The 16,417-nt window shown below is 38.3% G+C and overlaps 1 protein-coding gene across 1 annotated transcript in view; it reads left to right on the top strand.

The window, feature by feature from the left end:
- LOC119836334 (neogenin) overlaps positions 1 to 16,417 on the top strand; it is an 87,909-nt gene that overhangs the window by 54,439 nt on the left and 17,053 nt on the right. Inside the window, exons 2-8 of the mRNA XM_038361635.1 lie at positions 12,350 to 12,527; positions 12,961 to 13,091; positions 13,861 to 14,057; positions 14,472 to 14,629; positions 14,895 to 14,995; positions 15,592 to 15,679; positions 16,033 to 16,174. Of these exons, the coding sequence (XP_038217563.1) occupies positions 12,350 to 12,527; positions 12,961 to 13,091; positions 13,861 to 14,057; positions 14,472 to 14,629; positions 14,895 to 14,995; positions 15,592 to 15,679; positions 16,033 to 16,174 (995 nt within the window). The remainder of the gene's footprint in view (positions 1 to 12,349; positions 12,528 to 12,960; positions 13,092 to 13,860; positions 14,058 to 14,471; positions 14,630 to 14,894; positions 14,996 to 15,591; positions 15,680 to 16,032; positions 16,175 to 16,417) is intronic.

Consider the following 16,417-nt stretch of genomic DNA (forward strand, 5'->3'; position numbering starts at 1 on the left):
GGGGACACGTGTAGGGAAGGCCTATTATAATTAGGTGGTTTAAACCTACGGACGCGAGTGACATCATCAAACCCCAATTTTCAACTATACAGGTCCAGTAATTCATGATATATTGATTGACATACTTACGTAGTAAAATTTTGAGAGTCCTTCACATAGAAATGTATGCAAATATTGAAATTCGAGGTTTTAACTCCCGATATTTTTATTCAGGTCACTGGTTACGTTAGTAACGTGTATTTTAATTAAAATCTCATCCTTTTAGATATATTCATAGCTATAGCAGAATATTATATGCGAATCTGTGGTATCTGTATGTTATTTTAATGAAATTTTCCGATTTATGAAAACTGCGACTTATCGTGACGTTTTAAGCAATACTGATTCCAGTGATATATTGTTTGAAAAGTGGATATTGTTTCGGAGATGCGTATAAACATACTAATATCATTGTAAATTTTCATTAACATCTTTTCAGTTGTTTTTACGTAAGAGAGTAACAGACATCCATCCATATTTACTAACAAACTCTCGCGCTTATAATCTTGCTAGGATCGAATTGTAATATTAGCTGGATAAGAAATTCATTCGTATAAATAACTAGCTGCGCCGCGCGGTTTCACCCGCGTATGTCTGTATCCCGTAGGAATATAGGGATAAAAAGTTGCCTATATGTTATTCCAGTTGTTCAGCTGTCTACGTACCAAATTTCATTGCAATCGGTTGAGTAGTTTTTGCGTGAAAGAGTAACAAACACACACACATCCTTACAAACTTTCGCATTTGTAATGTTAGTAGGATTAGAAGGAAGGATAGTAGGATAGGATGTATTTTTTTTAATTAAAATATTTCATTTATGCCATTGTATATTAATATTAATCTATCATATACATGATGATATCGCTATAACAATAGCATTCGCTACATACGTGTTACAATAACCTCCTTTTTGCAGTCAGTTAATTAGCCGGCAACCGTCACGCCGCGCTGACACCTCGCGTCACGTAACGCGTGATAAACGAGCGTGACAATTAGTTCTAACTTAAGTGAAGCTTAAGTGATAACTTGTTGCTGTATTTTTAAACGACGTACAAAAAAAACAGTTTATTGTGCACCAATGATAACATAAAGTAACAAAGAATATGTATATACACTAAAACATAAACATTCACGAGCACAACAGGCGGTCTTATCGCTAAGGCGGCGATCTCTTCCAGACAACCTGGTGGTCAAGGAGAAGCTGTGGAAAATATAAGTATGACGTACCATGAACTCGAACGAGGTTCTCAATTCGACTGCCTTTGTTAGGGTTTTCTGATTCGATCAGCTCCGTGGGTTCTCAACCGATTTCTCTTTGGGTTAGGCATTCGATGTGGAGTTAGGTTTGATTTTTTAAACACTAGTCAGAATAAGCATCCCCGCGTGATGCGTTATAGCAAGTTAGTGGTTCGAATGGCGCGAGTTAGGTTATAATTTGACGGATTTAACGATTTTATGGCGACATATAGTACACTAGCTATATATATATAGCTATAGTACACTAGTATACTAGCTGATCGCTCCGGCTTCGCCCGTAGTACATCAGTGAAGATGCTTTTGATTTTTTTTTATATCCCTGCAGCGGTTTTTGCGTGAAAACGATGCAAACATACAAAAATATAAAAGTTTCCTGTTCATAATATTAGCGTGGATGAAGTGGCGCCGGATTGTTTAAAAATCACTAATTAATAAGATATACCTGTTTTGTTATCAGCGAGTTCAGAGCCCTATGCGCGGTCGTGTGGGTGCAGTCGCGTGGGGAAGTGGAAATAATATTATTGAAGAATTTCTTTACTATCGAACAAAAACTCAAAGATTTATGAGTGTTTCTGTAAACTGTGCATTTGCTTGTGTATATATATTTTAACACAACATTTTAACCATTACTACCATTAGTACAGGATGATTGGAACATCAACTTCTTCCAAGGAATCTATACAAATAATAGAAATCTGAAGATTTTCTTTGTTTGAACTAACTATGGGTGTTACAGTGATGTATGCACCACGGTTAGTTGGCAGTTTACAAGCTGAACTGAACTCATAGCAATATAATCGTGTGGACATAAGTAATGCACTTACGCGCGCGACTGCACCTGTATCTGGAAGCGCGTATAGTGCGTTAGTTAGTGGCTAATGATGTCCTTATACATTAGAGTTAGTTGGCCCGTGGAAGGACAGTCGCGCGCGGCAGCTTTTTCCCGCTTTACTGTATCGTCATTAGATTCTCTTGATGAATGTCCGTAGCGTGGTATGACGTGTTTTTCTTAATATTTTTTTATGCGTGGAGGCGTAAGTTAATTACCTACGTTAGGTTTTGTATAGGGGGCTAACATTTTTCAAGATAATGCGTAGTATTTTTTTTCTCTTAGAAGTAGGAAGATTAGTTGACTTTTTTTATTCTGTATTTTTAAGTTTTTGTTATGTAATAATGTTGTGAGGACTAAATAAAGATGATTTTTATGTATTTATTTATTTTATTATATTGATGTTACAATACAGGTGGTTTTTCTGTTTTGCCTTTTTAAATCAAACATTGTAAATATCGAGATGATTTTTAGCTATGTTTTGTTGAAATTGAAGCAGTTACCTTAGTTAGAAATCGCTCTGGCAGTTCCCGAGATTAGTCCGTTCAAACAAGCAAACAAACAATATTATTAGTATAATTAGAAGAATGGTTTTTCGCTGGAAATACTTGTACTTCTTGACTTTTATACCATTAATCCTGTTTTATGCAGTAGGACTCTGGTAGTTTTTATTTCGAGTTAAAAACATTTTTAAAATCACTGTGTAGCATTCAATCAAGGATTTCCTATCTCGTTGCAATAGCAGCGAGTAAAACCGGGGCGCGCTGTAGTATGGCTAATAAGGATAAACATCAATACACAATGCGAATGTTGCTAGTCGCATAAAAAGCGCTTTCCATTGTCATTGATTAAAACCATGCCTAAGTAGGGTTGCCACTCGCCACTGCTATGATGGATTTAATGATAGTGTATGTTATAAAGGTTTAAAAGGGAAAGTACTGATATTTTTATTGTAATGTATATTAAAAATTAAAAAAAAAATCCTTTAAAGTTCTGTTTTTGGTTTTACACCAATATAAAACACATAAATTTGATAGACTGTATGACAAGAAAAATAATGATTTATGTAACATAAGTGCACACATAGACATTAATAGTAAATTTAAAAGTGTGTATACCTGATCACCCGACCACCGAAATTTTAAACTGCAACTAAGCATTCACGACGAGATGTGTTTCTTCATTGAAACAGACAGATAAACGTCATTGCACTAACAAAAACCGTGTCATGAACATATATTTAAATCAATTAAAACTGTTTGTTTTATACATTTAATCATATGCAAATTGATCACAATTCAATCTGCTACTCAACACAAAAAAACGTACTCCCACGTGAATATAATAATAATAAAATCTCGTTGTTGACAACCCTGAGTCCTGACCTACATCAGCTGTTTTCAATCACGGCGGGACCCTCGCGGGACGGGCTTTGTTAAAAAAACTGTTACAAAACAAATCAATTCTAAATTATTGTTATACACCGCCATTTTATTCTAGACTTAGTGCAGGTATAATGTCTTGGGAATGTGCTAGAAAGCTATCCCATTCGGAGTCCGTGAGCTGGTAGACATTTTGAATAACATATATGATATAGGGACAAGAGCAGTGGTGGCTCAGTGGTGAGAACCTCGGACTTCAAAATCGATAAGTCGGGGTTCGAGACCGGGCGAGCGTGCAGGAAATAAATTGATTTTTCAATTTATCTGCGCATGTGGATAACATCACCACTGCTTAAAACGGTGAAGGAAAACATCGTGAGGAAACCGGCATGTCCAAGAATTAAAAGTTCGATGACATGTGACATCTGCCAACCCGCACTTGGCCAGCGTGGTGGATTATGGCCTGAACACTCATAGAAGGCCTGTGTCCATATATGGGCTGATGATGATGATATGCTATAGAGTTATAGAAGAGAGAATAGAGAGAGAATATTGGATATTTGTAATAGTTAAGTATATGAGATATTGTTCACATTTGTTGTAAGTGTTCACTGTGTATTTCGGTATGTATTTTATAAGTACTCTATGAAAATAACTTTTAAAAAATGTTCCATTGCACACACTTGGAGGCGCGTTTTCTTTTCCAGTCCAATCCTTCTCTCAAGTCGTCAATCCGATCCCTATATCTTACCCCCTAAAAAGCTGGCAGCGCATACGCACTGCCTCTGCGAATGTTCACGGGCGATGGTGAACCACCAGCAAACTGAACTGAGGACCTTTTTTAACCAACCACAAAAAGGAGGACGTTCTATGTTCCGTTGTGTGAATATATCTTTTTAATCAATGAAATGGTCGTATTAAAAACCAAAGGTGTAACTTAAAATCTATTCAGGTCAGAAATGACAATTTTGTTATTACGACGAAATATGATGTCATAAAAAATTCTATCATTTATTTTCAGCTTATGAAATACTAGCTGCCCCCCGCGGTTTCACCCCCCAGAGCTTTCTGTGAAGCTGTTAAGTCTCTCACTTAATGGTTATTTCTAGACTTCTTTTTTATGTGAGGGTATCTGGAGAAAAGAAAAAATATTGTCTTATCCGGGACAGATAGTTTCTATCTGTCCCGGCAAACTTCGCAACGCCATAGAATATTGTTTTGACATAATTTCCTTATCGTTCTCACCTTTTAAACATTCCTTAGACCTCCACGGACATATCAAGACCAAAATAAGATAAATCCGTTCAGCCGATCACGAGTTGATTTTTATATATATGAAAGATTATTTACATATGTCCGTCTCCTGGTTCTAAGCTACCTCTGCACAAATTTTCAGTGAAATCGGTTAATCCGTTCTTAAGTTATAAATAGCTCTTTTATATATTTAAGTTTTTGGAATAAGGGATGTTCGTAAAATTATTTGAGTTTGATTAGATTTTTAATAATGAATAACAAACTGAATGAAGCAAGGAGAAATCGAGTCGCTCTTCAAATCTGTAAAAGGCTTTAGTTTCTAAAGAATAGTTGTAAAAAACCCTCTGTGGAACCTCAATTCACGGATGCCCACAAAAGATAAACCTTTTGAGATCTAATCAAATTAAACCAATATTAAGGGGGGGCTTTGAAATTCATTATCAGATTCCTAAGGATTTTACCTCAAGAGCTCTCGAACTTAGGGCTGCCGCTTAACAGTTTTCATAATAAAAAAGAGTTTTTTTATCAGAGTTTATACTTTTTATTGTAGCTGGACCAGACCATAGCTTCTCTAGGAAATACACATTTCATAAAGTCCACTATTTTTGTTCTTAGGACGTGAGACGTAATATTAATATCGTTAGGTAATTAATAAAACTTGCACTTTGCAATTACATTATTTTATAGAATGTTTTCAACCAACTTCAAGAAAAGGGGTTATCAATTCGTTTTATTTCTATTTGTTTGTTACCTTTTAATTTACTGGATGAACAGATTTTTATGTTTTTTGTTATTTGAAAGCTGGCGCTTCTCTTTTATTCTTTAAATTTGATTTATTTTGTTCAGTTTTGATAATTTTGAAGGTTAATTTTTTTACTAAAAATATATAAACATATATATTTTTTTTATATTACAGATAGATCAATATTGTTTATAAGGTGCATTTTAGAATGCATTGCAGTTGAATAGTATAATGGACAATGGGGTCGGACAATTGCATCGATGTAAGCGATAATGGACTCTATTGTTGTCTAAATGGTATTCGACCCGGATGATCTAATGGTTATAGATCATTTTAGAGACTATTACAACATAGAGCATGAGTTCAATCCTTTGTAATAGAAAATGGGGTGATTTTTAAATTCCTTCTTTTTATATCATACTATATCGCTTTTGCCCGCGGCTTCGCACCCGTTAATTTCTAAGTAGATTAATAGATGTTGTGTATACATATATACACCCTCTTGAATCACTCTATGTATTAAAAAAAACCGCATCAAAATCCGTTGCGTAGTTTTAAAGATTTAAGCATACAAAGGGGCATGGGGACTGAGAAAACGACTTTCATTTATTCTATGTAATAAAACATAGTTTACTATTTTTGCTCTTCTTTTTCACCTGCGTCGTATAACCTTCTTCAATAAATTCATTTGATACACAAAAATAATTTTCAATTCGAACCGCTAGTTTCTGAGATTAGCGCGTTCAAACAAACTCTTCTTATATTCCTGTTTACAGATGTATGTTCAACTATTTCGACAGCTTAAACGATTTACCATATATTATATAACGTATAACAATAACATCTATAATGGTGGCTTCATGATTTTTTAATGTATGTTTACCTAGCTGATAAGATTTCAACTGCGGGGAAATACCAAAGCTTACATCTTCTTTCTCTTTCTCTTATATCTATGCTGTAGATTAAACCCCGGGTACTCAGTCGGTACGGGTACCCAGGACTATCTTCAAGTAGTTTCATTTAAAATTTTATATTTACTGTGACAGTATAACAGACAGGCGAAATTTCTCATCCTACTAATATTATAAATGCGAAATTTTGTAAGGATGTGTGTGTGTTTGTTGCTCTTTCACGCAAAAACTACTCAACGAATTGCAATGAAATTTGGTACGTAGACACCTGGACAACTGGAATAACATATAAGCAGCTTTTTATCCCGATATTCCTACGGGATACGGACTTACGCGGGTGAAACCACGGGGCGCAGCTAGTTTATTATATTAGTGTGGATTGACAACCCTGTCTATGTCCATAGTTTTAAGTGAATCATTTACGAATTTTACAATTAATCTTCTATTCAATAATTAATTATTATATTTTGTTTCAAAACTTGTTAGAGGTCAGGTTGTGCGCAATGAATTGAAGCTTTCAAAAGTTTTTAATATTCGGTACTTTATACGAGAAACGATCATTTTTAATTTAACTTTAAATTGAATTTATATAAACTCAAAACTCCATTATACAGGCAGATAATTATTTGCTTTTTAACCGACTTCCAAAAAAGAAATGGAGGAGCGTCTATGTTCGTCTGTAGTTTTTACCAAAAAAAAAAACACAAAAGAACTCAAACTCAAATATTGTTAAGTTAACTCACTCGCTATGTCCTGCGGTTTCACCTACAACGAAACTAGTTTGATTCACTATTTTATTCCTATGATTATTATTAATTTGTCTGTGTACAAATCCATGCGAATATCTTAAATGCGAAAGTCTGTCTGTATGTTATGCTTTCTCGGCTTAACCAAAGCATCGATTTGGATGATATTTACAATGAAAAGAGTTGAAAGCTGTTGCGTTAAATAACTTCTTTCATACTTTCAAAATCCGGGGTCACACGTAGGTTACATTTTTTAGCATTCGAACCTTTAAGGGTCGTAATAGGCGGTACAGTCGGCTGATGAAGCCGCGGGAAACGAGTAAAGTAATATGATTTATTATCAGCCCATATATGTTTCCAGTGCTGGCCAAGTGCGGGTTGGCAGATGTCACATGTCGTCGAACGTTTAATTCTCGGACATGCTGGTTCCCTGGCGATGGTTTCCTTCACCGTTTCGAGCAGTGGTGATGTTGTCCACATGTGGAGATAAATAAATAAAAAAAAAATATTTTGTGCACGCTCGCCTGGTCTCGAATCTCTTATCTTATGATTTTAAGTGCAAGGTCCTCACCACTGAGCCACCACTGCTCTCGTATGTCATCATCATGATCATCTCTTTGAAATGACTACACGCTCCAAATCCCGTACGCAACGGAGCGAAACACAATCTATCATTTGTCGATTAAAGATCAATCGCATCGCCCCTGGTCGAGCGAACAATGGGATGTATTGGATGCGTTAATTGTGAGTGATGGGATTGGGCGAGGTCGGGTCAATGTTGTTAGTTTGTTTGTACGTTCAGAAATGCAAGTGTACTCTTTTTGTATATATATTTAACATAAACTCGAACACAAACATTTATTAATTCAATTAAATGTCTTGTAGAAGCACTTGGGAATCGTCATAACACAGTTTTAACATTTCCCCACCGATTCGGAAAGCTGTTTCTATAGAGAAGACCCTGTCTGAAACTCTCTGTATGAGGTGAAGAGTTTGTTTGATTGAACGCGCTATCTCATTATCCGCTGGTTCGAATCGAGACATGTTTGCGTGTATATGCTATAGGTTAAATGACATCATTTTTCGACCAATAGGAGAGGCAGCGATGCAAAAACACATTTCGAGGGCAGACGATGTAGCGTGAGTCAACTAGTGGCCAATAAATAAATAAACCATTGTACAGTACAGTTACCTGCTGCCGGTCGGACACCGGATGCGGGCGGATCCGAGGTTTTAATGTGTATTTATGGACACTTTGACTGGAGTACGGGTGATGTGTAAATATTTTGACACTTGGTAATCTTGTGTGGACTATTTCGCCGATGAAGATATATTTGGGGATGATTTTTTTAATCGATTTTGTGTGTGTGTTATTTTTAAACATAATTGATTGAAGCAAAACCCACTGAACCGTTTTCAAAAATTCTTTCACCATTAGAAATCTGCAACTTCACTGAGTGACATAATATATATACAATGTACCACGGACAAAGTAAGAGCGAACAGCTAGTCCTACTAATATTATAAATGCGAAAGTTTGTAAGGATGTGTGTGTGTGCATGTTTGTTGCTCTTTCACGCAAAAACTACTGAACCGATTGCAATGAAATCTGGTACGTAGACAGCTGGACAACTGGAATAACATATAGGCAACTTTTTATTCCGATATCCCTACAGAACATGGACTTACGCGGGTGATACCGCGGGGCGCAGCTAGTAATATATAAAATGGTTAAAACCAATAATTTCCCTCACCTCGACACGGTTGAAAATAAATATGGAAAATATTTTGACCGCGGCTTCGCACTCGTTCAATATGAGTAAAACCCCTTCCTCCCCCCTCCCCCTTTTCCTATGTACGTATAATTATTATTCGTTCTATTCTTTAAAAAATCTTATTTAGAATAGATCTATTTTCTGTTGTCTTATTACATTTATAACGATGAAAAGTAACATCATAAATGAATTATTGAAGACTTTAAAACTTTTCTGTTTTGAAGAACAAAAGCTTTGGAAAACAAATTTTAAATGAGCTTTAAGGGATGAAAGCGGCACGAATTAGTTTAAAGCTCAATGTGGCTGTCACTTTATGGGATTTATAGACGCTTGTTATTTTTATAACAGTTATAATACCATAAAATACTTGTTATAATATTAGAAAGAAAGAAAGAGAGATAGAATGTTTATTTAACACCACATAATGTCAACGAACATATGATAAATAGGTGGATTTATAACTAACTAGCCTAGTCCTGCGGATTCACCCGCGTAAGTCCGTATCCGAATATCGGCATAAAAAGATGCCTTTATGTTATTCCAGTTGTCCAGCTGTCTACGTACCAAATTTCATTGCAATCGGTTAAGTAGTTTTTGCGTGAAAGAGCAACAAACACACACACATCCTTACAAACTTTCGCATTTATATCCGATCGCCCGATATTCCTACTAGATACGGACTTATGCAGGTGAAACCGCGGGGCGCAGCTAGTATAATATAGAGTTATTAATGCCACTTGGATTTTATCAGTTCGAAGCTAAGTATCGCCCGGTCAAGCCTCAGCGAACGACCTAATTAGTACATCTGGGTTTTGACACTATGCAGTCTAGATTAATGTGCGATAATATGCAATAATGAGCGCCTGTCTTGTGTCGCCTGCTATCTGAGCTTGTCTAATGTCTGTCTGTTCGAATGATTAGCTTTGCGCCAGTGTAGTTTGGGAATGCGGGATGTGGGAATGTGTTTGTTTCTTTAATCTATACTAATGTTATAAAGCTGAAGAGTTTGTTTGTTTGAACGCACTAATCTCGGGAACTGCTGGTCCGATTTGAAAAATTATTTCAGTGTTAGATAGTAAATTAGATAGCAAAAAAAAGCAGTACAGCAGTACTCAGTGGTGATGACCTCGGACTTCAAAATCGATAAGTCGGGGTTCGAGACCGGGCGAGCGCCCAGGAAATAAATTGATTTTTCAATTTATCTGCTTATGTAGATAACATCACCACTGCTTTAACGGTGAAGGAAAACATCGTGAGGAAACCGGCATGTCCAAGAATTAAAAGTTCGACGGCATGTGACATCTGCCAACCCGCACTTGGCCAGCGTGGTGGATTATAGCCTGAACCCTCATAGGAGGCCTTTGTCCCAGCAGTGGGAACATATATATGGGCTGATGATGATGATGATGATGATAGCAAATGTATTGAGGAAGGCTATATATGTACGGGCGAAGCCGGGGCGTACCGCTAATGGTAAAATGTATCGATTGTTTACAACAATAAAATATGTTTTGGGTTATATGAAGGTATACCTATTGTAGAATAGCTTAGAATAGAATAGACTAGAATAATTATTTATTCTTAAAAAATATTGTCACATATATAAATAAAAGATACCTCTGACCATTAAAAGACGTATGAAATTACAACACTAACAATGAAATTATGTATTTTAATTTAATAATTAAACATTCGCAGAGGTAGTGCCTCTGCGTATGCGCTGCCTAATTTTAGGAAGAAAGAATAAAGAAAGAAAGAACAACTTTACGGGGTCAGGAAAGGATTGACGACTGGAAAGGAGAAAAGGACAGGGCGGGGGAAAAAGGAAACGGCTCTCCGGCTCCCACACTCACCGTAACGAAACTCAGTAGTACGCTACTATATCACGCCGATGTTCTGTGTGGCACTTCCCCGGCACGAGCTGGCCCAATTCGTGCTGTATAGTTTGGCAATGGTGCGTGATATCGTTAAGAGAATTGCAAATGTGATCTAGACGGAATAGGTATTGCCATTAAATAACAAACAACGACCTAGGCAGAGCGAAGCACTAGTCATTAAGGCTAGGCTAGGTGTCATCCAGCCGCAGTATCAAAACAAGTTTATAGGTTTTGCCACGAGTTTGGACCACGCTCGGTGTACCCTGTGCAATGCTAGAAAATAATCGCGTTTAAAATCCTTTAAAAGTCCGTCAATTTCTAAACATTTATCATCAATTCTTAATATTTAAATGCGAAATTAAGTCTCATCGTTGGCATATTCTTCACGCCTGAACCATTAAACCGATTTTGATGAAATTTGGTAAAGAGATAGTAAGAGAACTTACTAACGACAGGTTGAGATATTTTTATCCGGAAATGGGACACAACGTGGGGAAACCCCCGCCTCTATCCATTATTTCCTATACAACGCGGGCGTAGCCGCGGTAAAAAGTGAATATTATAAAAAAGGCCACGCTTAACATTTAATGCATGGTTCCGGTCGTTTGTTAACAGTCTTATTGATAAGTAATCGCGTAAATAGAAACACATAAAATTGATAATTAAGTAATCATATGGTATGGTAATGCGGCTTATACCTCAGCCTAAAAAACTAGAGCATATCACTAACTTACAGACACGCAATCCGGCTTCATCCAGCACAGTTATAGCACTAGATCTGTGGCGCTGTTAAATAGTTGACTTGCGTATGCATGGAATATATGATATATATATGATAATAGTGAGGAGTTAATACTGAATTTCAGTGGCCTTCTGCGCTACGACGCCGGCTCGAGGGACCAAAGTTTAGCAAGGATCGATCTGTGTTTGGGGAAATTTCAAACTTATCGTGATTGGATTATGGTACAAATTATTTATGAGAGATTGTCGGGGAAAGTTGACGGTCCCGAAAATATTGCCGAATTTTAATGCGTTTACGTTTTGTATGGAAGTTTTGCTTTGTTTGAATGATCAATTATGTGTATTATAATAGGTATAATACTGATTAATGGAGAATCGTTTGCAAGAAAAACAAATATTGGTATATTATATCGTACTATCTATAAATAGTAATAATAAAACAGTAGTCAGACCATTCTGTACAATTTTGTTTTTTAGTGAGAGTTAAGCAATATACATGTTTTATTGACCCCAAAAACAATGCTCATTAAGTTTATGTGTGTTTTTATGTGCGTCAATCACGATTTTTGGCCCGATATTGAATGAATTGTATATGGTAGTAAACCAATATTAGGTGCATCCTATAGGCTACATTTTTTATGTCCTATTACGAAGAGACTAGCTATCAAATTTTTTATCATTCATCATAACAAAAAACAGAATAATGCTTAAATTAAAAGAAGAATTCAAAACACATTTATTTATTATTTCAATGTTATAGAACTTAATATTCAATTACAATATAACAATGTTCCAGGTGGCGACAAAGACAGCATGTTCAAGTTAACATCAGAGCCGGTGGACGGCGTGGTGGGCGAGGGCGAGCGGTGGGTGCTGGCGTGCGCCGCGCCCGCGCAGGCCCGCCTCGCGTGGCGGCACAGCGCCACCGCCGCGCCGACGCGGGACCATACTATATCGCACACCGATAGCTATAGGTAGCTTGTATTTTCCTTTTATATCCTACAATATTTTGGTCCAGATTTTGATGATGAATTATATTTGCCTATTATTAATCTAAATATATAGAACTCAAAGGACTGACTGACATAGTGATCTATCGACGCGCTGCCCAAACCAAGGGCACGGATCGGGCTGAACTTTGACATGAAGATAGATGTTATGACGTAGGCATCCATTAAGGAAGAGTTTTGATAAATTCTATCCCCAAGGGGATAAATAGGAGATGAAAATTTGTTCCACGAAAAGTTATTTTGTCCGCGCGTGCGAAGCTGCGGGCAACAGCAATTCGCCATATGTCTTAAGTAGGTAAAATAACTAACTGAAATATTAGTTTTTTCATTTTTGTCGTGGCACGCTTTTGAATGGTGTTTGTTTGCATTTAACTGTGTCTGTATAATGTCATTTCAGAAAGCAGTTGTCAAACGGGTCTCTGGTCATCGAAAGCATGACAGCGGCTTTAGCCGGCCAGTACCAGTGCGTGGCGACGGTGGACGGGGTCGGCACTGTGGTGTCGAGGGTGGCAACGCTGTATCTAGCTGGTGAGACTCAATAGCTACTGAAAACGCTGAAAAGTAGCATAAATATGCTTAGAATAGTGACGATGCAAAGGTTTTATTGGAATTTTATTTTTTAAATATCTGTTTAAATGTCATAACTGGCAACTGAGCTGGTGGTTCGTTTGATGGTAAGCAATCACCACCGCCCATAAACATTCGCAGAGGTAGTACTTTAAAGGGGAAAAGGGTAAGGACAGGATTGACGACTGGAAAGAAGTGTACGTGTAACGGACTGGGGTGTGTGCGTACGTACGTGTAATGGTACGGATATGTAAACGCTACTGTGTGTAGCTGCTGTGTATGCTACTGTTTCACGCCGGTTTTTTGTGAAATTGTGCTAATTCCCCGATGCAAGCTAGTATATATTTTTCTATTTGAAGCACTAAAATATAACTCTTAGCTTCGTAGCTAGACAAGATCGTTCGTGTGCACTGTTTTTATGTTTGTCTTTGAATTTATGTTCATTCGCTGAGAGTTTCTCAGAAATGCAGTTTTATTGCTACCTTTGTAACAGCTACTAGAAGAACCTCGCATATAGACAAAGACCTTACAAAAAAATAAGTATTTATTTGGCTTTGTTACTTGATAACTCCGCGGGTTTTCAACAGATTGACGCGATTCTTTCTGTGTTTGTTAGGGAATTGTTGTCATTTGATCCCAATTTAGAATTATTAATTATCTAGCGTCCATCTATACAAGGGATTTCTTCCATCCATCCCATCACGCTTCATTCAATCGACCACCTCAACAGAGATACCAGAGCTGGTGGAGGGACCGCGCGTCGTGTCGACGGTGCTGGGCGCGAGCGCGCTGCTCCCGTGCGGCATGAAGCTGGCGCCGCGCGTGGCCGTGCGGGTGCTGCCGGCGCCGGCCAGCGCCGCGCCGCCCGAGCGCCGGGTGTACGGCACTGCGAGACTGTACGCGCAGCCGCCGGTTTTGAAGCTAAATGTGAGTGATTGAGCATTTTCGGGTACTTAATTAATGCAAATTGATAAATTAATTATGGCACTTATACACAAAAAAACAAACAAATTAACATAATTTGTTTGTTTTTTTGTGTAGGTGTATATAATTGTTGGTTAACCTAAATGGATAAAAAAAATCTTGACGTATTGTGTATAGGCGTAATGTAATGCCTTATAATATGTAAATATCAATAGATCATTTTGAATTTGTTTAACGTTTGTGTTAACGATAATTCCGTTGCTTTTCAACCGAATGACATGGAGTAGTGCCTATTTCGGTGACTTCCATTTTTGTAGAAAAGAATTGAAATAACGTATAATTCTCTCATCGTATTACTGTCGCACCTGTTTTTGCTTTTTCGTATGCAATACGTATAACGAACGGACTTATTGGAAGGTGACGTGGCTGAAGAACGGGCAGCCGGTGCGGCTGGAGGCGGCGCGCGTGTCGCTGACGCCGAGCGGCGCGCTCGAGCTGGAGCCGGCGCGCGCGCACGACGCGGCGCTGTACCGCTGCCGCGTGGCGCTCGCCGGCCGCGGCGCGCGGGACGCCAGGTGACCGTCGACATTTGTTGTGTATTTGAGTCGAGCACGCTTCGGCACGAATTGGGCCAGCTCGCTCTGGGGCAGTACCACACCCCCACAAAAAACCAGCGGGATATATTAGTATATAGCGTTTGATTTTCCTCAACCATTCCAGTCCATTTTTTCTTACCGTAACCTATTTAATTACCCGATAAAGCGGTGGGCGGTGGTGATCTATGACATAGAAAAAACTATCTCCAGTCATCTTTTCTTTAACACATAATTCTGTTAACAGAATGGGAGCAGAGATAGAACTGCGCGTGAACAGCGAGATAGCGAACCTGGAGGCGGCTCCGCGGTTCATCGCCACCCCTCAGCCGGTCACCGTGATGGAGGGTATGTGTGCCATTCGGGCTCTACTCAACGGCGACCCTGCTGTAGCCATTTTGCAGCGACACACTTCTGAATCACGCAAGCGGAATTTTCTCTCTGCAAAGCATATATACAATTTTCTAACATCATTCAGATGAAGCCTTACAGGGTCGAGGATCCACCCTTTTTCAATGGAGGAATTCCAGCTTCTTTCCTCCACAGTTTAATTCACCAGTATTTTTATAATCTTTAGGACGTCCACTGTTGGACGCAGACCTCCCATAAAGACCTCCAAAACGACCGATCACCAGCGACAGAGAACTTTTAATGATATGTACATTTTAATTTTGTTTTCATACTCCATACGTGCTACATACGTTACCTTTGACACTTTTGGTCCAGTGTTTGTTGAATGAAAACATTATAAACTTACATATTTTTCCTCTGTGTAATATAGACTAGCTGTTCGCTGTGGCCTTTGTTAGTCAGTGAAGTTGTAGCTTTCTAATGGTGAAAGAATTTTTTAATTCAATCAAGTAGTTTTTGTGTGACAACGGTACAAACATAGAAATCTTTTCCTCTTTATAATATTAATAAAGATATGGATGTTTGGGTTTCAGGGGCGTCCGTGACGTTCGACTGCGCAGCCATCGGCAACCCGAAACCTGAGATGATTTGGCTAAATAACGGAGTCGCTATAGACCTCAAGTACGCATATATTTATGTTTATATTTTGTAGACACACACATATGCAATTTACGTACATATGTACGTACATAAACAAACTATCTGTCTATGTACGTGTCCTCATTGTTTCCCACCGCTTTTACATTATATTTAAGCCAGTAGCCTAACTCACACACTGGTAAAGATGGAAGAACTAGAGAGTTTCTCGCTCTCTTCTCTTCAGAAACTGCTTTCCTTACCGGTGGTAAATGTTAAACTGTGTTATGATTCAAAAGTGCTTCGTTAAGAAATTGAATAAATATATGTTTGAGTGTGAGTGTGAGTTTGAGTATGAGTGCGAGTTTGTCGCGTGACGTTTCCACGTCGGGTTGCAGCGACCTGGACTCGCGCTTCTACCTGGTGGGCGGCGGGTCGCTGCGCGTGCAGGCGGCGCGCGCGCTGGACGCGGGCACCTACACGTGCCGCGCGCACAACCGCCTCGACTCCGCCGACCACTCCACGCAGCTGCACGTCATGGTGAGCCCTGCACACACACCTGCACACACACCAGCACACACACACCTATAGGCTATACACACTGCCTTTTTAAGCTAAATAAATAAAATGTAAACATATATATAATCACATTTTCTCGATCCTTATTTTTTAATAAAACATAGATACATGATATAAGAGATATACGCTACGAATAAGAATACTCTAGAAGCGTAATTGAGCTAAAAAAGTGTTTCCACGCGATAGTAACCCAGATGGGCGGGG

The sequence above is a fragment of the Zerene cesonia genome, chromosome 24 (genome assembly GCF_012273895.1).
Source record: "Zerene cesonia ecotype Mississippi chromosome 24, Zerene_cesonia_1.1, whole genome shotgun sequence".
NCBI lineage: Eukaryota > Metazoa > Arthropoda > Insecta > Lepidoptera > Pieridae > Zerene > Zerene cesonia.